The sequence below is a fragment of the Hemiscyllium ocellatum genome, chromosome 1 (assembly GCF_020745735.1).
Source record: "Hemiscyllium ocellatum isolate sHemOce1 chromosome 1, sHemOce1.pat.X.cur, whole genome shotgun sequence".
Lineage (NCBI taxonomy): Eukaryota > Metazoa > Chordata > Chondrichthyes > Orectolobiformes > Hemiscylliidae > Hemiscyllium > Hemiscyllium ocellatum.
In genome coordinates this window covers 80,999,494-81,022,059 of record NC_083401.1, presented here as the reverse complement: position 1 = coordinate 81,022,059, position 22,566 = coordinate 80,999,494, and the positions used below count along the sequence as shown (strand labels likewise).

Below are 22,566 nucleotides of genomic sequence, written 5' to 3'. Positions count from 1 at the left end.
ATTGGCTGCTTTGTCCTGGAGGATGTCAGGCTTCTCAAGTGTTATTGAAGCTGCACCATCCAGGCTGGTGAGGAGTATTCCATCACAGTTCTGACTTGTGCCTTATACTTAGTGTGCAGGCTTTGGGTCTGGATATGACTTAACCGCTGCAGTATTCCTCACCTCTGACCAGTTATTGTAGCCACTGTTTATGTGGTGAGTCCAGTTGAGTTTCTGATAAGTGTTAGCTCCTAGGACCTTGATAGTGGGGGAAATTCAGTGATGGTGACACCATTTAAATGTCAATGGGTGGTGTAGATATGGCTACTGCTGGCATTTGTGTGGTACGAATGTTACTTGCCACTTGTCAGCCAAAGCCTGGATATTATCCAGATCTTGTTGCATTTAAACATAGATTGCTTCCCTATCTGAGGAGTTGTGACTGGTGTTGAACATTGTGGAATCATTGATGAACATCCCACTTGTGACCTTATGGTGGAGGGGAGGTCATTGATGAAGCAGCTGAAGATGGTTGGCCCTAGGACACTATTCTGAAGAACTCTGCAGGATGTCCTGGAGCTAAGATGACTGACTTCCAACAGCCATAACTGTCTTCCGATGTAGAAGGTATAACTCTAACCAGTGGAGAGATTGCCACTTGATTTCCATTGATTGCAGTTTTGCTCAGGCTCTTGATGCTATACTTGGTTGAATATAACCTTTTTGTGAAGGGTTGTCATACTCACCTCACTTGTGGAATTCAGCTTTTTTGTCCATCTTTGAAGAAAGGCTGTAATGAGGTCAGGAGCTGAGTGGCCCTGGCAGAATCCCCAACTGGGTGTCACTGAGCAGGTTATTGCTGAGCAGGTGCTGCTGATAGCACTGTTGATGACTCCTTTCATCACTGTACTGAGACTGAGAGTAGACTAATAAGGCAGTAATTGGCCATGTTGGATTTGTCCTGCTTTATGTGTGCAGGGCAAAGCTGTCTTCCATGGAGACAGTAGATGCCAATATTGTAACTATACTAGAAGTGCTTGGCAAGGGGAGCAGGAAATTCTAGATACAAGTCTTCAGTACTATTATCAGAATGTTGTCGGGGCCCATAGCCTTGGCAGATTGGCAGTGCCTCCAAATATTGTTTGATATCATGTGCAATGGTCACAAGTTTGATTGTTGTAATGTCCTTTGACGAAGGAAAATGCCAATTTTGGTCTTACCTGGTCTGGCTCACCTACAACTCCAGCCCCACAGCAGTTTGGTTGACTCTTTGCAATAGCCTATCAAGCCACTCAGTTGTATCAACTGCTAGAAAAGAGAAAAGGAATGAAACTGGGTGTACCAATTGGCATCAAAGGCACTGGAAACAATAACAAGAAATACAGCCCTGTCGACCCTGCCAAGTCCTCCTCTTAACAGCTATTGCTAAAATTGTGAGAACTGTCTCTCATGGTGCTGAAGCAACAACTTGGTGCAAGCATTCTCACCAAATCCTTCCTTACACACAACGTCCAATACACCATCCTTGTCATCCTTGGATATGTTTATTGGTAGGACAGGAGAGACACATTACGAATTCGGGAGGGATTATCTCTAGAAGTCTCATGGTATGATGTCAAAACATGGACAAGGAAATCCTATGTTGATTACCACACACCGGCCTTGCTTTGGCTGATAAATATGTTTTCCCCCACGTTATAACTGCATTCTCAGAAAGTACTGAGGATGGCAAGCGAACAGACTGGTCAACTGAAATGTCCACCACCAAGAGTGACTTGACAGTACTACTGGTGACCAAACTGGTAGAATTCTAAAGGATATTTCTGAGAGACTGGAACTGTGACAGGGATAAGGAAACCAGTGAGAGAAAGCATACTTGGCCTCATCTCCATTAATCTGCCTACTGCAGATGTGGATGAAAATTTGAAATGCCACACATACAGACTCTGGACCAAGTGCTGGAAAATTAGATTAGAATGGATGGTCTTTTATGACTGTTAGAGACAGAGTGGGTCAAAGGGTCTCTTTCTGTGCATCAAAAACTCAATGACTTCATCCTTCACTGATTGACATGTGCAGCAGTGTGTATCATTTCCAAGATGGACTACATTAGGCCCCTTGAACAGTATTCATAACTGTTTCTGTTCAGAAGGACAAGCACAGCAGGACTTTGGCAACATCACCACTTGCAAGTTCCATTCCAAGCCACACTCCATCCTGACTTGGAAATATCTTGCTGTTGTTTGTGTTGCTGGCTCATACTCTGAGGATTCCCTGTCCACCTGCTTTTTGGGTCTCCTTATGCCAAATGTCAGTTCAAATTGCAGCTCCACCACCACCTTCTCAACAGCAACGAGGGATGGGCAATAAATGCTGTCTCAGCCAGCAATCAATGAAAAAAAGCATAAATCTCAATTTAATTGTTCTGACGCTATATCCACACATCTGTTGAAAGTGGTCTCTAGTAAAATGGCTAGTAAATTGGCTTTTTGTATGAAAAATTCCCATTAAGATCAAGGAGATTAGGCTTTGACTTGGTAATCTCAGTTGATCTGGTAATCACCAGTAAGCATTGATTGTAGCATTTAATTGATGCCAGGCTATTAAGAGAAAGATGCCTAGTTGTCTTGTATGTATAATAGAGTACCCGAAAGGGAAGAAAAACAAAAGGGCATCCATGGTTGAATAATTACTATTGATTGTCCAGCTGATGGGTGGAAGGGGACCTGTTTGGTCAAAGGGCTGCTGCATACATTTTCAAACCATGAAAAGGTATGGATCGTTCATACCCATATTTCAAGTGGAAAGGTGTCTTTATGCATTCTATTAGACAGTCACTATAAAAACTGAAAACCATATCTGTTTGTTGATGGAATAAACAAAACATGTTGCCTTTATGTTCAGGAAGAAAGTAGTTTAAAACTATTGTGTCTAAATAGCAGACTTTTTGTTTTGATTTGAGTAATAATAATGAGCATGTATCCATTCTTTTAAAAAAGACAGCTTAGTGTAATGTTCTGAGGAAGGCTCACTCAATCTAGAATGTTAACTCCAATTTCTCTGCACGGATGCTGCTAGACTTCCTGAGCTTTCCCAGCAATCTCTATTTTTGTTTTTGAGCTTAATATTGTCTTCATTTCAGTTGGTACCAAGAATCCTAAAGTACAGCTTTGTGATCTTAAATCTGGATCCTGCACTCACATTCTGCAAGGTAAGGGCACATTGAAAACTACAACAGTACTAAAACATGGCCACTTCACAAAGAAGTTAACTGAAGCTACACTTTATTGGCAAAGTTTGGTTTAGGTAATGTGGAAGATGTGCCAATAACTATACAAGTACATGGCAATAACATTTTAAAAGCAATTGAATTCAGGGCAGATTTGTTTTATCAGCTGCATCTGACACATAAGTAGAAGTACTGAAAATTAAAACGGTATCCTTTGTAGTATCTGGTTTTTGTAAAGTAGTCGATTTAAAATGCTCACAGTCACAGCCTGTGAAGCAAATGCATTACAAGCTTTCAGTGCATTGCAAATCAAAACCTAATGGGGTATAGTATAAAATGAGCAATATGCTGAAACATGGGGGCAGAATCTTATCAGGAAATGAGGACCATGGTGAGATTTGTGGCAAATCTTGAGATGGCGAATGTGGCCTAATTCGACATTGGGAACATCTTGTACCATGTTTTATGCTTTTGGGAAGTGGCATGGCAAGCTTCTGTCTTGGCAGCAGTGAGTTACCAGTGAAGGAATATTATTGCTTGTTTAAATGCTTCATGAACAAGTTGACTTATGTTCACCTTCTTAGTTTACCAAAAGCATAAGACAAGCTAGAAGTCAAGAAATCTCAACACGTAAAACCTGATTGTGTCCCTAGCAAATTCAGCTTACTGCTTACTCTAAAGGACCTCCATGTTGGACACTGGGCAACAACTTCTCAGCGCGTGCTCCATAAGCACCAGTCACTGACATTCTGTGTCCTTTGGCATTGTCATCTGATATGTGCCACCCTTATGACACATCTCCAATCCACATATAGGACACTTCAGTACTTCAAAGCTTCATCTTGGGCTGCACTGGCAACTGTTATTGTAATGTTGCAGTAAAGATAATGTGCGTTCAGGGACATGCACCAAGCTCATGGACTGGACCAAGTTGCATGTCCATCCTGTGATAATAGTGTATACTCACTCTACCAGGAAGCCGACAGCATCCCTGTCTTGCTTTGAGTTACCTTTCCTTAGTGCTTTTTGTCCCTTCAGCCAGGGCTGTCAGGGTCAAACTACTTCTATCCTGTCTTGCCATTTAGTGCATGCACAAGGCAGGAAGCTTGTCAGCAGGCCATAATCAAGTCAAGGGAAATAGTCTTCATGTGGGGTCTTGGCACAATGTTAGGGGAAGCCTCTGATACCAGTCCAGAGTTTGGGTCAAGTCAGTCAGCCACTTGGAGAGTCAGGATATTGCCTGATGAAGGGCTTATGCCTGAAATGTCGATTCTCCTTGGATGCTGCCTGACCTGCTGTGTTTTTCCAGCACCACGCATTCGACTCTGACCTCCAGCATCTGCAGTCCTCACTTTCTCCTTTTCAGAGTCGGGCTATTCTCCAGTAAGGGGTGAGGAAAAGAATGTTGGGCAACCCACCACCCATTTTGATCCTTTCTGCCCTGTTGGTGGCTGTTCCTGTCTTTGAGAGACAGGAAGATATTAGGGGAGGTTAAAGTGCGTGGTGCAGCTATTACATTTGCTGTAGTTGGGATGGTATCCCAAAAAAGTGAGTAGACAGGAAAAAGAGCAATTAAAGCTGGTGATGTTGCAGTTTGAAATAAGTGAGAACAAGTGAGGCAAGATGTGGCAGGTACTAAAAAAAAGGTAGTCGAGCATAAGCCTTGGTACTGTAGTAGAAATGGTGTCATGTGTTGGAGAGAAAATTTTGGTGACACTTGTGCGAGTGGAGTGGAGAAGGAAATTGACCCTCCTTTATACAGTAGTGTGCATTCTTCTAGGTAGCTGAAACTGCATTGATCTAAGTAACAATCTCAGTCAAAGATGGCATGGTCATAGCCCTCATTGAGTGTCCCAACCCCACCCCCCACCCCCACCCCAAACCATCTGTAATATCTGTGGCAAATGTCAGGAAGCATGAAGGACACCTGAAGAGTCTAAATGTGCAGTGTGCGTTAAAAGATGCTGTGTTTGCAGGGGATGCCAGTTAATTCCAGGATAGTCTGCAGTAGCACATTGTTCTTGCATGGCAAAATAAGGCTAGCCGAACAGAGAGGATATCGGAGAGCAGTCAACATGGTTCGAGACAAGGTTGTTAAATACAGTAAGAAAACTTGCTAGCCCTTGTGGTAAATAACCCTCAAGGTGACACAATTTGTACTTAGCTAAAAAAGATAAGATTCAGCTCGTGTTTCTGTTTATACATAGTTAAGGCATTAGAGTGTTTTTCAAAATAAAATGATATTTTATTAGAATTTGCAAGTGGCTGATTGTAAATTTTGCCAAATTTACCAAGAAAATCACCAGATCCTAATTAGAAGGCTAGATGAAATGTCTTATTTGTTTAGTAGAGGTCAACTTTTAAAGATTAATGCTCATCGATAGATCATCTATGTATACTTGCTCAAAATGTTTTTTGTCCACCCTCTTTTAGGCCACAGAGGTGAAATATTATCTGTGAAATGGTCACCACGCTATGAGCACATCCTTGTAACAGCGAGGTAGTCTGTTTATTATTTTACTGTCTGATTTTGATCCAGCATACAAGTGGATCACTGCTATTTGTTGGAAGTCCCCAAAGTTATCACAATAATGTTCTCAACTGCTATCAATTTATATTCTTTTTACCAAGTTCCTTTGGGAAGTTTCTTTACTGCCTTTCATCCTAAAGATGTTAGGGGTAATTTTGAATGTGCAGTAATTCACACGGGTGATAGTGAATCAGCATCTCACTTTACATCTCTTCTTATTTTTAGTTTCATTGAAGACAATGGAAACAAAAGTTGGAAGAGATGTGAAATGGGCTTCCAAATCAATATCACTCATTTCATACTATTGCAAAGTCAAAATTAGTCCTGATATCATTTGAAGTGTTTTGCAATGGATGATTTGCTGAAAACAAATTCCCACAAATTGAAATAAGTGCAATAATCCTCTCGGAAACTAATTAATGGTCATTGCGTGTTTCGAAAATTATGAATAAAAGTTTTAGATTGAACATTTGGGATTGGCTGAAAAAGTGGAGCTGAAGGAGAAGAGCAGCCATGATTTTGTTGAATGAGGGAAAGGCTCAAAGTGGTGTATTCCCTCCTGCTTTGCCAATTTATGTTCTTTAGACACCTCTACTGTTCTGCACTGGTTGTGGCTGTTGGTTGCAAATCCCCCTTATCCCAAGTATGGGAAGACACTTCTGTTGCAAAAACATTCAACTCCTCCTGCCTGATCTCTGATATAAGGCAATTATTATAAAACTGCCACTTGGGGATAATCACAAGCTTTTGAAAAACTTGTGAAGAACTCCTCTTGAGGCACCTGCTGAAACAATGATATTGTCTTATTTACTTTGCAGCGCTGCCTCAGCAATATGAGGTTGGTGCACAATTAAATTCATAAGCCAACTGTTGCCAATACTTCAGAGGCTAAATGTATCAAGTAACATTACCTTGATCCGATATAAATTAATCTGCATTTATTTGCATGAGAATCTACAAGCTATATTTCGATCATTCTCCTTTATTTGTGCTAGTTGGTTCAAAGGAACAGAAGGTAATTCTCACCTCCACTTGGTGATGTTAAATGGGTGAAGTGGGTCTCCTGTCTATTATAGCTCTGGGATTTTGATCTCCCCTGCCAACTTAGGCTGTGAAGATGAAAATTTCCCTTAATACTCTTTCCATCCTGTACTTCCCACATCACAATGTCATCACTAAATTAAATACCACTGCTTCACATACCTGTTCAGTATCATTCCTTAATATCCTAAGCACATGGATCCCAGAATGGATTACTTTTTCTCCTCAGAAGGTGCAAAAACAATGCAGTTGAGCTAATTCTATTTCACTAAAGGGTTTTAAAGAATATTAAATAGTTTGTTCCACTCTGTTTCTAATCACTTCTTTTCATCACTTTTCTGCTTAGTGCTGATAGCAAAGTTAGGATCTGGGATGTGCGAAAAGCTTCTGGGAGTTTAATTTTGCTCGATCAACATAATGGTGAAATTGCTAAATCATCTTCAGAGGCAGGTAATGAGTCTGTAAAATCTTTTTGTAATATGCCATTAATTTAAGGTCTGTAAGCCCTTTCTTGATTATAATCTTCCCACGTTCAAAGCCATGTCTGGTGTACAGATGAGACAAGACATTTTGTCTAAAGTGTGATGGGACTTCTGTCTGCTCATTTAGTATTTTTTTCAGTATTTTATGTTAAACTTAGTCTTGTACATCTATTTATCTGTTATCCATATCCACTCAAGGTACGAAGTCATGCAACACCAGGTTATAATCCAACAGTTTGATTTGAAACCATAACCATCAGTTCAAGTGAGAAAAAGCATACAGGCACAGGATTTATAGGCAGGGAGATTAATGGGCAGAGATGTCAAACGGTCATATAAATGGTGAGAGTGGAGTACAGAATCATAAGTATCTGCAGGCGATCAAAAATGGCAGACGATGTGAGTAAAGTGTCAACAGCTAACTTGGATGTGAAGGGATGGCCTATAATCCAATTGACTGAGGTAGAGATAATTACAAAAAATTGAAAATAAGGTAGTGCTATAGACAAACCAAATGGTGAGAATAACATGATAGGTATAAGAGTCCTATGCTGAGGGTCTAATGCAAGTAACAAGTAATCTGAAACTATACAAAGTAATCAAGGTAGAGATCGTAACATTTTATCAAGATGATGGTGTTAGAACAGAACAGTAGTGAAGATTTTACAAATACACAACAATATGGTGGGGTTACATGTAGTGTGACATGAGCCCAAGATCATGGTTGAGGCAGTCTTCATGGGTAGGGAACTTGGCTGTCAGTTTCTGCTCGGCGATTCTCTGTTGTCTATCTTGAAGGCCACCTTGCATTATAACCTGGTGTTGTGCGACTTCTGACCTTGTCTACCCCAGTTCAGCATTGGCACCTCCACATAATTCAAGGTGTCATAGTAGAGTTCAGTCATGTCCTGTCATATTTCTACACACAGACATTTCAGCAGAGATGTCTTGATAATTCTTGAAAGGACTGCTCAAATTATTTGTTCTTATGGAATCTCAATTCAATTGCAGCAATCTCGCTACACTGGTTGGGATCTGCTAATTTAGCAAGGATCAAAATGTGTTACTTTTTTTAGACAAGTGAGAAAAAGTTACTGTGAAAGCTACAAATCTAATTCCAGAAAGCTGAAAGATTCTGGAAGTATGTTGAGAATCCGTCAGCATCTGTGGAGAGGAAAAATAGACTGTTGATACTCGACAAAGCTCACCTTTGAGAATTAGCACTGAATATAAGGAATGCCATATTTGTATTATCAGTCATTGATGAAATATTAATTAGCATTAATTTATCTCTATTTTGTTTCTTCCTTGGCAGCAAATACTGCTCATAATGGACGTGTTAATGGTCTGTGCTTTACTAGTGATGGGCTTCACCTTTTAACTATTGGCACAGATGATCGCATGAGACTCTGGAATAGTTCCACAGGACACAATACTTTGGTACTTATCTGATTTCCACACATCATGAACTTAAGTGGGGCTAAATATGAACCTTTTTATGTATTTTGGAGGACTGCTTCAATATTATAAAGAATAAATGTTTACAGATTACCAGTATAAAATGTTAATTATAAATTATGGAAAATTCAAAAATTCACTCAGCATCTGTGAGAGAAAAGACTGCCTTTCGGTGACTGGGCTTCTCGTTGCTTGTAATTCTGGGAATGGCAAACTCTATCAACATTCCCCATTCAGCCTCAGCTGAATGCGCACACATTAACCCTGAGTTTTAATGAGCCAGGCATTTAAGGCCTTGAGTTGAGCATTTGTGATCCAGAAAGGAACCACTCCTTGATGTGTCTATTGTAAATGATGTAATATGGCTTGTATTCTTAAATTGCAAGTAGCCAATTTCATCAGCAGAGATCAGAATTCTCATGCCTACAGCTTGATGTCTTTGTGAGATGACTTTTGCATACCTTTTTACATACGACATTTTCTGTCTCCTTTGCCCTCTCACTCTTGCACACTCAATCTCTGGCATGGATATGCACAAAACGTTTTTCCCCTGTCTCCCTCCTAACCTCTACTTCACCTCATCTTTCCATTTGCCAAAAGAAATTCAGACTTCTTTAAAGTACTTGAATATGTTTCTTTTCCTAAAGGCTGGATGTAGCAATGAAATTTTTATTGTTTGGATTAACTTATCACATTTGTTGTTTAATAATAGCTTATTAAAAACAATGTGTATGTGTGTAAATATGTTCAGTTTTCCAACTTATATAATTGCCAGCTGTTCTGTGCCTAGTTATGACTTTTGGGATCTATATTGAATTAAGAGTGAATTAACTGTTCTTGAACTTGAAACAGGTGGAGCTACTTTTTTGAGAGTTAAAAACATGACCTTAGTTTATTTTTTTCTGTTTTGCTCTTTGCTTCTTACTTCTTTTGAGGTGAGCATGGATTTGTACTCAACAGAAAAGTGATCCAACTCTGGCTCGCAAATGTTAAAATTCATATTAAATTAAGGAAAGATGTTTTTAATGTTGTCAAAAAGAGCCAAGAGTAAAGAGCCAAGAAAATCAAATTTAAGATACATCTTCACCAAGGGGGACAAATAAGGGGGACAGATTTGTCATGCCTGACAAATCTGTTAGAATTCTTTAAAGAAGTAATTTCTAGACGGGACAGATCGAGTGAATCCTTAGAGTATAAAGGAAGTAGAAGTATACTTAATAGGGAAACGGGAGAGCAAAAAGGGGACATGAGATAGCTTTGGCAAATAGAGTTAAGGAGAATCCAAAGGGTTTTTACAAATACATTAAGGACAAAAGGGTAAATAGGGAGAGAACAGGGTCCCTCAAGGACCAGCAAGGCGGCCTTTGTGTGGAGCCGCTGAAAATGGGGGACATACTAAATGAATATTTTGCATCAGTATTTACTGTGGAAAAGGACATGGAAGCTATAAACTGTAGGGAAATAGGTGGTGACATCTTGCAAAATGTCCAGATTACAGAGGAGGCAGTGCTGGACGTCCTGAAATGGTTAAAGGTGGATAAATCCCCAGGACCTGATCAGGTGTACCTGAGAACTCTGTGGGAAGCTAGAGAAGTGATTGCTGGGCCTCTTGCTGAGATATTTGTATCATCGATAGTCACAGGTGAGGTGCCGGAAGACTGGTGGTTGGCAAATGTGGTGCCACTGTTTAAGAAGAGCGGTAAAGACAAACCAGGGAACTATAGACCGGTGAGCCTGACCTCAGTGGTGGGCAAGTTGTTGGAGGGAATCCTGAGGGACAGGATGTACATGTATTTGGAAAGGCAAGGACTGATTAGGGATAGTCAACATGGCTTTGTATGTGGGAAATCATGTCTCACAAACTTGATTGAGTTTTTTGAGGAAGTAACAAAGAGGATTGATGAGGGCAGAGTGATAGATGTGATCTATATGGACTTCAGTAAGGCGTTTGACAAGGTTCCCCATGGGACACTGATTAGCACGGTTAGATCTCATGGAATACAGGGAGAACTAGCCATTTGGATACAGAACTGGCTCAAAGGTAGAAGACAGAGGGTGGTGGTGGAGGGTTGTTTTTCAGACTGGAGGCCTGTGTTCAGCGGAGTGCCACAAGGATCGGTGCTGGGTCCTCGACTTTTTGTTATTTACATAAATGATTTGGATGCGAGCATAAGAGGTACAGTTAGTAAGTTTGCAGATGACACCAAAATTGGAGGTGTAGTGGACAGTGAAGAGGGTTACCTCAGATTACAACAGGATCTGGACCAGATGGGCCAATGGGCTGAGATGTGGCAGATGGAGTTTAATTCAGATAAATGCAAAGTGCTGCATTTTGGGAAAGCAAATCTTAGCAGGACTTATACACTTAATGGTAAGGTCTGAGGGAGTTTGGAATGCAGGTTCATAGCTCCTTGTAAGTGGAGTCGCAGGTGGATAGGATAGTGAAGAAGGCGTTTGGTATGCTTTCCTTTCTTGGTCAGAATATTGAGTACAGGAGTTGGGAGGTCATGTTGCAGCTGTACAGGACATTGGTTAGGTCACTGTTGGAATATTGCGTTCAGTTCTGGTCTGCTTCCTATCAGAAAGATGTTGTGAAACTTGAAAGGGTTCAGAAAAGATTTACAAGCATGTTGCCAGGGTTGGGGGATTTGAGCTATAGGGAGAGACTGAACAGGCTGGGACTGTTTTCCCTAGAGCGTCGGAGGCTGAGGGGTGACCTTATAGAGGTTTATAAAATTATGAAGGGCATGGATAGGATAAATAGACAGTCTTTTCCCTGGGATCGGGAAGTCCAGAACTAGAGGGCATAGGTTTAGGGTGAGAGGGGAAAGATATAAAAGAGACCTACGGGGCAACATTTTCACGTTGGTGGTGGTACGTGTATGGAATGTGCTGCCAGAAGAAGTGGGGGAGGCTGGTACAATTGCAACATTTAAGAGGCATTTGGATGGGTATATGAATAGGAAGGGTTTGGAGGAATATGTGCTGGCAGGTGGGACTAGATTGGGTTGGGATATCTGGTTGGCATGGATGGGTTGGACCGAAGGGTCTGTTTCCATGCTGTACATTTCTATGACTCTATAAGTAATGAACAAGTTTGACAAATGAGTGTCAGTGGATGTGATCTGTTTGGATTTCCAGAAGGCCTTTGACAAGGTGCTGTACAAGAGGCTGCTAAATAAGATGAGTCCATGGTATTGGAGGCAAGGTACTGGAACGAAGAGGAGATTGGCTGACAGGCAGAAAGCAGAGAATAAGGATAAAGGGTTCTTTTTCATGATCGCAACCAGTGACTCATGGAAATCTGTAGGTGTCAATCTTGGGACCATGATTATTCACGTTATACATTAATAATCTGGATGAAGGAACTGAGGGCATTGTTGCTACGTTTGTGGATGATACAAAGGTAGGTGACGGCAAGTTAGTGTTGCGGAAGCCAGGAGGCTGCAGAAGTACTTGGAAGCAGGAATAGACAAAGAAGCAGTGAATGCAATGTAATGTGTCCAAGTGTAATGTTAAGCACTTTGATAGGTAGGATAGAGGCATAGACTATGGGGAGAGGCTTCAGAAATTTGAAGCACAAAGGGACTTGGGAATCCTCGTTTTCTCTTCAGGTTAACATTGGCCGTTAGGAAGTGTTATGGACTAGGCCAGACCACTCAAAACATTCTTAAGCAAGCAGCTCAGACCATAACTTTGCAATTTGTTTCACTGTAAGTCCACAGTGAAAATTACCCAGATTAAGTTAGCTAGGTTGACTACTAAATTTTTAAAACAGACAAACTTTTATTCACAAAAATACACAATGAAACACAGAGAACCCCTACAGAACTCAACCTCTCCAACTAGACTTAAGCAAACTCCCTTTAAAAACTAGTACAAATAGAACATATACTTACTGGTTGAAGTTGAAGAGCAGAAAAGAGAGAGTTTCCACATGGCTCCCTGTTGAACTTCCCAGTTGAAGATTGAACTAAAACTGCTTAGCTCAGTTCAGCTAGAGAGCTGACCACTCCCCTCTCTTTATGCAGGTCACTTCTAAAACATGACCACTTCAATGTGAAGTCTCATCTGTTTACAAATAAACAAAAGGCCTCTCAAAATTATTTTCATCTCTGTAACAAACCAGACTGATCGGAGTCCGGCCCAGTTTATTGCCCCTCTGAAGAAAATCAGAGCCAAGATACAGCTTTTAGAAACAGTGATTAGCTTTGTGATAAAAGGCAAATGCAATGTAAGCATTCATTTGAACAGCATGAGAATATAAGAGCAGATATTTATTGCTGAGCTTGTATAAGGCTCTGGTCAGACGCATTTGGAATATTGTGCATAGTTTTGAGCCTGAAAGGAAAGATTTACTGGCATTTGAGAGGGTCCAGAGGAGATTTACAAAAATGCTGCTGGAGTTGAAGTGCTTGATATGTGAGGAGACGCTGAGGACTGTAGGTCTGTATTCAGTGGAGTTTACTTGGATTGGAGTTGGTTCCTCATTGAAACTTAGAGAATACTAAGGGCTGGATGAAGTGAACATAGAGAAGGAGTTTCCACAAGTAGCAAGACTGCTGACTGGCAAGAGATGTAATCGAAATGTTTTAGAATTGTTTTTAGTATGTAAATCAGAAAAGGTGATTGCAAGTAAGCCTCGGCCCATTAAAGGCAGAGACATATGGGTCATAATGGGGAATAAGGCAATAGCAGAGATACTAATCAAATACTTTTTAGCTGCTGCCTTGATGCAAAATACAAAGCATTCCATTAGTGATTTGGAACAGTGGTTCCAGTGAGAAAACAAATGTAAAGAAATCAGTATAAATAAAGATAGGAAGCTGTACAAATTAAGTATACTTAGTGGCAAATTGACAGAAATAATAACCTGCATTTGAGGTTTTTAAAAGAGGACGCTGCACGATTGAGCATGCAATAGCTTGATTTTCTAGGATTTCTTTATATTTTAGAATGTAAGGTAGAAAATATATGATAACCCCACTATTTAAGGAAGGAGGAGGGCAATGTGATACAGAATTCAGGAAGAGGAACAATGATGTTTTGAGCAGTTTGACACAGAGATTGGAGAGGAGATATTTGAAGATTTGGTAAGCTTTAAAGTAGACAGATTGTTGAGTCCAGTTGAGGTTTAGCCCAGACTGCTCTGAGTCATGAGGGAGGAAATTACAGGTGCACTGACCCAAATTTTCAATTCTTCTCTGGCCACAGGATGGTGCCAAAGGACTGGAGGACAGCTAATGTGGTTCCACTTCCAAGAAGGGTGATTGGGATTAAGCAGGAAATTATAGACTAGTGAGTCTCACGTCAATGAAGGGGAAAGTAATGGAGAAGTTTCTGAAGTCAGCATGGTTTTGTCAGAGGGAGCTGAATAAATCTGTATTTTTCATGATTTGGAAGTGTTGGTGTTGGACTGGGGTGGGCAAAGTTTTTAAAAAATCTCACAACACCAGGTTAGAGTCCAACAGGTTGATTTGAAAGCACCAACCTTTGAAGCGTTGAACCTGATGAAGGAGCAGCGCTTCGAAAGCTAGTGCCTCCAAATAAATCTGTTGGTCTATAACCTGGTGCTGTGGTTTTTAACTGCATTTTTCATGGAGGTGACCAGGTGTGTAGATGATAGCAGTGCTGTTAATGCGGTCACTTCTGTTGAGTCTGTGATAATATTGCTAAAATCAGGTCATCAATACTTGGGCAACTTGGGATAATCTTCCATGTTAAGCTAGTTGATATTATAATGTTAGTTAATATTCTCTTGGACTAATGTGAAAAACAATTTATGGACTAGAGTTACTGATCATTTCTAATTAACCTTTTCAAAGATGTTATTGCACTCCTCTGAAGTAAATGGGACTTGAACTCAGTCCTTCTGGCTCAGAATTGAAGACACTGCCATAAGACCCTCTGAACCTGAATTGTTAACTTTATCCTCTTTCTCCATATATTGCTTGATCAAATGTGTGTTTCCACCATTTTCATTCCAGCATTATATTGTTGGTTATGGATGTAGGTTTGCTTGCTGAGCTGGAAGGTTTGTTTTCAGACGTTTCGTCACCATACTAGGTAACATCCTCAGTGAGCCTCCGGCTGAAACTTTGGTGGTGTAGCCTGTGTTCTATTTATAAGTTTTGGATTTCCTTGGGTGGTTATGTCATTTCCTCTGGTGACATGATGTCATTTCCTGTTCTTTTTCTCAGCGGTTGGTCAGTGTTTGTTGATAAGAGTTGCAGTTGGAATGCTATGCTTCCTGGAATTCTTGTGTGTCTCTCTCTGTTTGGCTTGTCTGAGGATGAATGTGTTGTCCCAGTCCAAGTGGTATCTTTCATTATCTGTATGTAAGGATACTAGTGAGAAATGATCATGTCTTTTTGTGGCTAGTTGATGTTCATGTATCCTGGTGGCTAGTTTTCTGCCTATTTGTCCAATATAGTGTTTGTTACAGTTCTTGCAAGGTATTTTGTAAATGACTTGAGTTTTGCTTGTGTGTCTAGGGTCTTTCAAGTTCATTAGGAGCGGCACGGTGGCTCAGTGGTTAGCACTGCTGCCTCACACTACCATGGTCCCAGGTTCAATACCAGCCTCTGGCGGCTGTCTGTGTGGAGTTTGCACATTCTCCCCGTGTCAGCATGGGTTTTCTCCCGTGCTCCAGTTTCCTCCTGCAATCCAAAATGCAGGTCAGGTGAATTGGCCATGGTAAATTGCCCATAGTGTTAGGTGTATTAATCTGAGGGAAATGGGTCTGGGTGGGTTACTCTTCAGAGGGTTGGTGTAGACTGATTGGGCTGAATGACCTGTTTCCACACTGTAGGGATCTAATCTAATTATCTGCTGTTTTAGTGTGTTGGTGGGTTTGTGAGTTTCCATGGTGTCAAGGGGTCTGAGTAGAAGTCATAGAATCCCTATACTGTGGAAACAGGCCATTTGCTCCAACAATTCCACACTGACCCTCCAAAGAGTAGCCCACCCGGACCCATTCCCCAACCCCATTACTCTCTATTTACTCCTGACTAAGGCACCTAACCTACACATCCCTGAATACTATGGGAAATTTAGCATGGCCAATTCACCTAACCTGCACATCTTTGAGTTGTGGGAGGAAACCAGAGCACCCAGAGGAAACCCACACAGACACTGGGAGAATGTACAAACTCCACACAGACAGTCGCCTGCAGCTGGAATTGAACCCGAGTCCCTGGCGCTGTGAGGCAGCAGTGCCAACCACTGAGTCACTGAGTGACACTGCCAGTGTTAACCACTGAATCTGGCAGTCATTTCCAAGATGCTATTGATGGAGGGGAGAATGGCAAGGGTTTCTGGTCGTGTTTTGTCTGCTTGTTTGGGTTTGTCGCTGAGAAATCAGCAGACTTTGTTCATTGGGTACCTGTTCTTTTTGAATGCACTATATCGGTGATTTTCCTCTGCTCTTTGTAGTTTCTCATTGCTCTAGTGGCGGCTCATTGAAATAATGTTCTAATGCAGCTTCGTTTGTGGAAGTTAGGATGATTGCTGCTTTAGTTCAATATTTGGTCCGTATGTGTTGTTTTTCTGAAGATGCTAGTTTGAAGTTTCCCATTGGCTGTTCACGCTACTGAGACATCTAGGAATGACAGTTTGTTGTTTTTTTTCCTCCTCTTTGGTGGACCTTATGCTGGTAAGGGTATTATTGATTGTCTTGAAGGTTTCCTCTAATTTGTTTCAATTAGTGATGACACCTTTGTCATCCACGTTTGGGTTGGATGAGGAAGGACATCACTTCGACTGAGACAACCCAACCATCCTCAGACAAGCCAAATAGAGAGGTACACGAGAATTCTTAGAAGCATGGCATTCCAACCGGAACTCTATCAACTAACACATAGACCAGCCCCTGAGAAAAGAGCAGGAAATGACATTGCTAACCCAAAGAAACCTAACATAAATAGAAAGCAAGCTACACCAACAGTGCTTCACCTGGAGGCTCACTGAAGATGTTACTTAGAGTCATAGAGATGTACAGCATGGAAACAGACCCTTCGGTCCAACCATGCCAACCAGATATCCCAACCCAATCTAATCTCACCTGTCTGCACCTGGCCCATATCCCTCCAAACCTTTCCTATTCGTATACCCATCCAAATGCCTCTTAAATGTTACAATTGTACCAGTCTCCACCACTTCCTCTGGCAGCTCATTCCATACACGTACCACCCTCTGCATGAAAAAGTTGCCCCTTAGGTCTCTTTTATATCTTTCCCCTCTTATCCTAAACCTATGCTCTCTAGTTCTGGACTCCCCGATCCCAGGGAAAAGACTTTGCCTATTTACCCTTTCCGTGCCCCTCATAATTTTGTAAACCTCTATAAGGTCACCCCTCAGCCACCGATGCTCCGGGAAAACAGCCCCAACATGTTCAGCCTCTCCCTATAGCTAAATCCTCCAACCTGGCAACATCCTTGTAAATCTTTTCTGAACCCTTTCAAGTTTCACAACATCTTTCCGATAGGAAGGAGACCAGAATTGCAAGCAATATTCCAACAGTGGCCTTACCAATGTCCTGTACAGCCGCAACATGACCTCCCAACTCCTGTATTCAATTATCTGACCAATAAAGGAAAGTATACCAAACTCCACCTTCACTATCCTATCTACATGCGACTCCATTTTCAAGGAGCTATGAAGCTGCATTCCAAGATCTTTGTTCAGCAACACACCCTAGGACCTTACCATTAAGTTTATAAGCCCTGCTAAGATTTGCTTTCCCAAAATGCAGCACCTCACAGTTATCTAAATTAAACTTCATCTGCCACTTCTCAGCCCAATGGCCCACTTGGTCAATATCCTGTTGTAATCTGAGGTAACCCTCTTTGCTGTCCATTACACCTCTGATTTTGGTGTCATCTGCAAACTTACTAACTGTACCTCTTATGCTCGCATCCAAATCATTTATGTAAATGACAAAAAGTAGAGAATCCAGCACCGATCCTTGTGGCACTCCACTGGTTCCAGGCCTCCAGTGTGAAAAACAACTCTCCACCACCACCCTATGTCTTCTACCTTTGAGCCAGTTCTGTATCCAAATGGCTAGTTCTCCCTGTATTCTGTGAGATTTAACCTTGCTAATCAGTCTCCCTCCCATCTACTGCTGTTGTTAAACTGAAGAGTTTTTGAATATGTAATTGCAATAATTTGATGTTTATTTCTAGGTAAATTATGGAAGGGTATCTAATGAAAGCCGTAAAGGTCTCAAGTTTACCGTATCCACTGGATGCAGCCCAGATTTTGCTTTTGTTCCTGTTGACAGTTGTATTGCTGTGTATGACATCTACTCTGGACAACTGCTAACTGAACTCCGAGGACATTATAATTATGTAAACTGCTGCACAATTCAGTCTGATTTCCAAGTAAGTCATTCTCTTAGTTTGCACTTCATTTGCTGTAGTTTGAAGTTCTGTATCTTCACCACTGAAAAGAAACCTGAAATGAATCAGTGACTGAGATGTTGTTGATGTCTCCAGAAATGATTAATTTAACAATTCCACATTTTTCCACGATGTGGTAGTCTAATTTCCAACCTAAATTACTGAGCAAACAATGCTGCAAGAAAAACAAGATGGTTTATTGTTTAGCACTTTTTCAAGCAAAACAAATAAATCATACTTGTATTTTGAATATGTCACGGAACAGAAATGCAAATGATTTTGTCTAAGATTGTGTCTTTTTCTTCACGTTGTGCAAAAAGAGAAGTGTGCAAACAGAATTTTTTTATACATTGATTTCTTCAAACTTAAATATAATGTTTTAACAAGGTACATTAGCTAATAACTGTGGTATTCAAGATAGAAGAATTAGGACAAATTTTAATAACTAATTTATTTTCTGTTCGAGTGTTAGCTGTGGCTCACTGGGCAACACTCTTGTCTTTAAATTATAATGTTCTGGGTTCAAGTCTACCTCCAAGAGGTAAGTACAAAAATCTGTCCAGACAGTCCAGTGAGTTACTGAGGGAGTGTTGTACTGTTGGAGGGCCATTCATCAAATGAAATGTAAAGCAGAGACTGCATGATTTGAGTAGTTGACAGTCTTTCAAAGATGAGTAATGGACTTATTCCTTATGTCTTAAGCAATAATTGTCTCAAATTACTGCACAAAAAAGCAGGCTACCTAGTCATTATCATATTGATGGTTTTTCCAAGTCTGCAAATTAATGACTGAATTTCCTACATTTCAACAGCGACTCTAAAGGTCTGTTTGCTGTGAAGTGGTTTGAAACATAGTGGTCATGAGAAGTGCTGGATAAATGCAACTCCTTTTTCTTATTCTTCCTTCCAAATAAGTTATATTAAACTGCATACTAGTGACACTGGTAGAATGATTAGCATGAGTCATTAAATTCAGTAGTGAAATGACGCTGCATGAGAACCTGGTTGAAATGTCTTAATTGCTGAGGTATACTGTGTCACAATTGTATCTCTCTGCTAAAGTTAATTCACTTCTTCCTCCAGGTAACTTCTGCTATTCAGTTCTCCTGAAGTTATAATATATACTCCTGTTGATAGAGAGATCTGCCTTCAGAAAATTCATGAAACAGTTCTATGATGTTCCCACCTTATGTCATCTGAGCATGGAACTTGTGAACTTGACTCAGGGCTTCTTCCGATTATCTCCTATGTAGTTTCTATTTCCCACCTATGATCAATCTTTTATGTTTCAATATTTGAAGTAGCTTAGCCTCTGTAACTTGAGCTTTGAGTCCATTTCAGGTGCATTTGGCTGCTGCTCTAGATCCCTTCTTGTTTTATTCTCTTGTTTCGTTATGCCTTTCATTTGTACTTTCTTGGGTGCCTTGCCCTTCTGCGCTGTGTATACCTCTGTATTATAGTTTGGAATATTCGTTTTGCTGTGATCAAGGCCCTTACATCCCTAAACTTGCTGTGGATGATTGCATAATGTCATGGCCATGCAAACTTTGCTGAGGAATCTTGACACATTTTCTTGCAACTCTTTCCACATGGTTACACCTTCCATCAATTCCTTCAGCCATTACTGTTCTGGCATGTGCTTTTTCTGAGCATCTTGCCTTTTTCCATCCCTTTGTCTTTACCACCCAACCTGTATGCTAAAATGTTCTTAGAGTTATCTTCACTGCTTTCTCTCTCCATCTCTTCAAACAATTTGATGTCTTTGATTTCAACCTTCGTTGTTCAGTTTGGATTCTGCTAATGCCACTCATGACCTTGGTTCAGCCTTGGTTCAAAGATGGAGAAAAGAGCTGAGTTTTGGAGGAAAGATGAAAGTGACTTCTTTTGACATCATGTCTGCAATTGATTGAGTGTGGCGTCAAGAATTCCTAAGAAAATTGGAGTCTGTGGGAAGCTGGCAAGAAAAATCTTGGCTGTTTTGAGTCATTCATCTTGTGTTTTAACGAGCCTCATCGTATCAATTCATGAACACTTAATTGTATCATTTGTCATCCATCTCTCTCTCCTCTTCCTGGAACCCTTCCTCCTTCTACATTCTTTGAAAGATTGGCACCCTCCAGCACACCTCCTCTTCTTTTCTCCGCCCCCCCCCCCCAAACTTTACTGAGAACTATACTTTTAAAAGCCCCAGCTATGTAGCCGCTAATGTTCTATTTCCTCCATTTATGCAACTACTGCTATGTTTCAATTAATAATCACAGGGAGCTGCTGAATTTCTTCAACACTAGGATCAATATATCTATTCACTGGCACTTTCTCTTTCATCTGTCTAAACTTCTAATGTTTCTGATTGATTTTTAAAAATTTCCCATCGTTTGCTCTCCAAATTCATCCAGGTGAGACCTCTCACCTGTTTCCCTTTCCCAAGCCTGTTCCCATTGAAATAATCATCCAACCTTGCTCCTAGTGTGTATGTTAGCTGATAGTTAATCATTAAACAAAAAAATCAAAGGCCAAGAGTTTATTGAAATTGAACCAGTGGGAAGAAACCCTCTGAAAATCCAAAGAGCTCTTCACTGAACAAAAGAAAGTAGACGTTTTTATATATTTGTTTCATCCAGCCTTTAATATTTGCAAACCAATTGTATTATCAATTAGTTACATATATTTCCAGTTAAGCTAATCATGTGACTGAACGGCTAGAGATGGACAGGCTTATGGTCAAACCCAGATCCTCCAATGGTTTCCTGATGTTCCCAGACACATTTACCTCCTCCTTGGGGCTTTTCACAATGGACACTGTATTCAAGTACATTCCTTCCCAGACATTTGCCAGCTGCACCATGTTAATTGCCAATTAATTGGATACTTGCATAATCACTTACGGGCCTTTTTAAAATTCATTATTAATCTCATTATAGGAAATACAATATATTGATTTTTTTGCTAACTATTATATTATCCGTTCCAATGAAGTTGTATGGTTACGCCTCATGTTAGAATTCTTCACCTAATGAGTTATGAGCAATTTCTTTCTAACTGTATTTACTAGGCACTCCTATCTTTATTTTTGGGTCTCATATAATGTGTTCATTCAACCTACATACTAATGCGTGCTAGTTTCTGTCCCTGTGATTTAATTATTTCTGTAATGTGGGGGCTGCTTTTACAATCCAAGACTGGTTTGACTCATAATTTTATTTGAATCTTTTCCTCTAATGCTTTTAATGATTTTTGTACATAGATGATTCTATAACTAGTTCAGAATCTATATCTATGATTATTTCAAGGATCTTGTCTAAAACCTACTATTAGTATTGCAACACATTGATTAAATAATAAGAGAGATTTACTAATTAAATGTAGTATAAAATAATCTTGTGCATAAACAACTGCAGCTGCATGTTCTGTCTCATTTCTGTTACCTTGGGTCCACAGAGCTATTATTATTCTAACTTGTGCAGGCTACATTTAAGCAAATATTTTCCCAAGCTTTCTAACTCTTGTCAGCCGTAGGGAGCTGTCGTACATTCTGTGCTACACCGTCATAGACAACCCTAACACTGTAAATCAGAAATAAAAATAAAAATTGCTGGGAAAACTCAGCAGGTCTGGCAGCAACTGGAGAGAGAACACAGTTAACATTGGGTTCTTCAGAATCTTTCTGAAGGGTCATTGGGCTGAGAGTTCTGAAAAAGTGTCGCTGGATCCTAAACTTTAACTCTGGCACCATCCATGGAGAAAAAGCTGACCTGCTGAGTTTTTACAGTTATTTCTATTTTGTTTCTCACAGTGTCACTGGTTCTTTCTCTTCAGGTGCTGTTCCTCTGTTCTTCCTGTCATCAGCCTTCTCTTCACCAAACCAATGCTTGACCATAATGTTTTTCACTACCACCTGACCTTCGAGCCTGCCTTTCCTCTCAATTCCCTCGAGTACATTATGTGAATCCCTCCCTTTCTACTTCTGCCACAATTCCTAAATTATTAAATGACATCTAGTGTAACTGTGACAAAGCTAAACTATTCCTCCTCCCTTTTGTTGGCATGTCTGCAATCTTTGACACAGTTGAGCCACATCATCAATCTTCAATACTTCTCCATCATTATCCAGCATGATGGACTGCTTTTATTGATTACTCCCACCCACCCTCTGAGGACCCTTTCTCCCGCCTCCGACATACTCCATCTACCTAGACACCCCTCAACCTCTTTATCTCTAACTGCAGCGATGATATTGACTGCCTTAAGTGTCCACCCCTCTCACCCACTCCAACCTTTCACATTCGCAAAGTTCAGCCCCCCCGCTCCAACTACCATGCAACCAGCAGATGGGGTGGTGAGGTGGGGGGGGGGGACACAGTGGTAGTTTGGCGCACCAACCTTTACGCTGCTGAACCCAAGCGCCAACTCACGGACACCACTTCCTCCTGCCTCTGCCCCTTGACC

At 40.7% G+C, this 22,566-nt stretch overlaps 1 protein-coding gene across 3 annotated transcripts in view; it reads left to right on the top strand.

The window, feature by feature from the left end:
* ercc8 (excision repair cross-complementation group 8) overlaps positions 1–22,566 on the top strand; it is an 86,322-nt gene that overhangs the window by 20,389 nt on the left and 43,367 nt on the right. For all 3 annotated transcript variants that reach the window (XM_060823668.1, XM_060823676.1, XM_060823661.1), the window contains exons 6-10: positions 3,122–3,190; positions 5,642–5,708; positions 7,126–7,229; positions 8,577–8,701; positions 17,905–18,102. In XM_060823668.1, the coding sequence (XP_060679651.1) occupies positions 3,122–3,190; positions 5,642–5,708; positions 7,126–7,229; positions 8,577–8,701; positions 17,905–18,102 (563 nt within the window). The remainder of the gene's footprint in view (positions 1–3,121; positions 3,191–5,641; positions 5,709–7,125; positions 7,230–8,576; positions 8,702–17,904; positions 18,103–22,566) is intronic.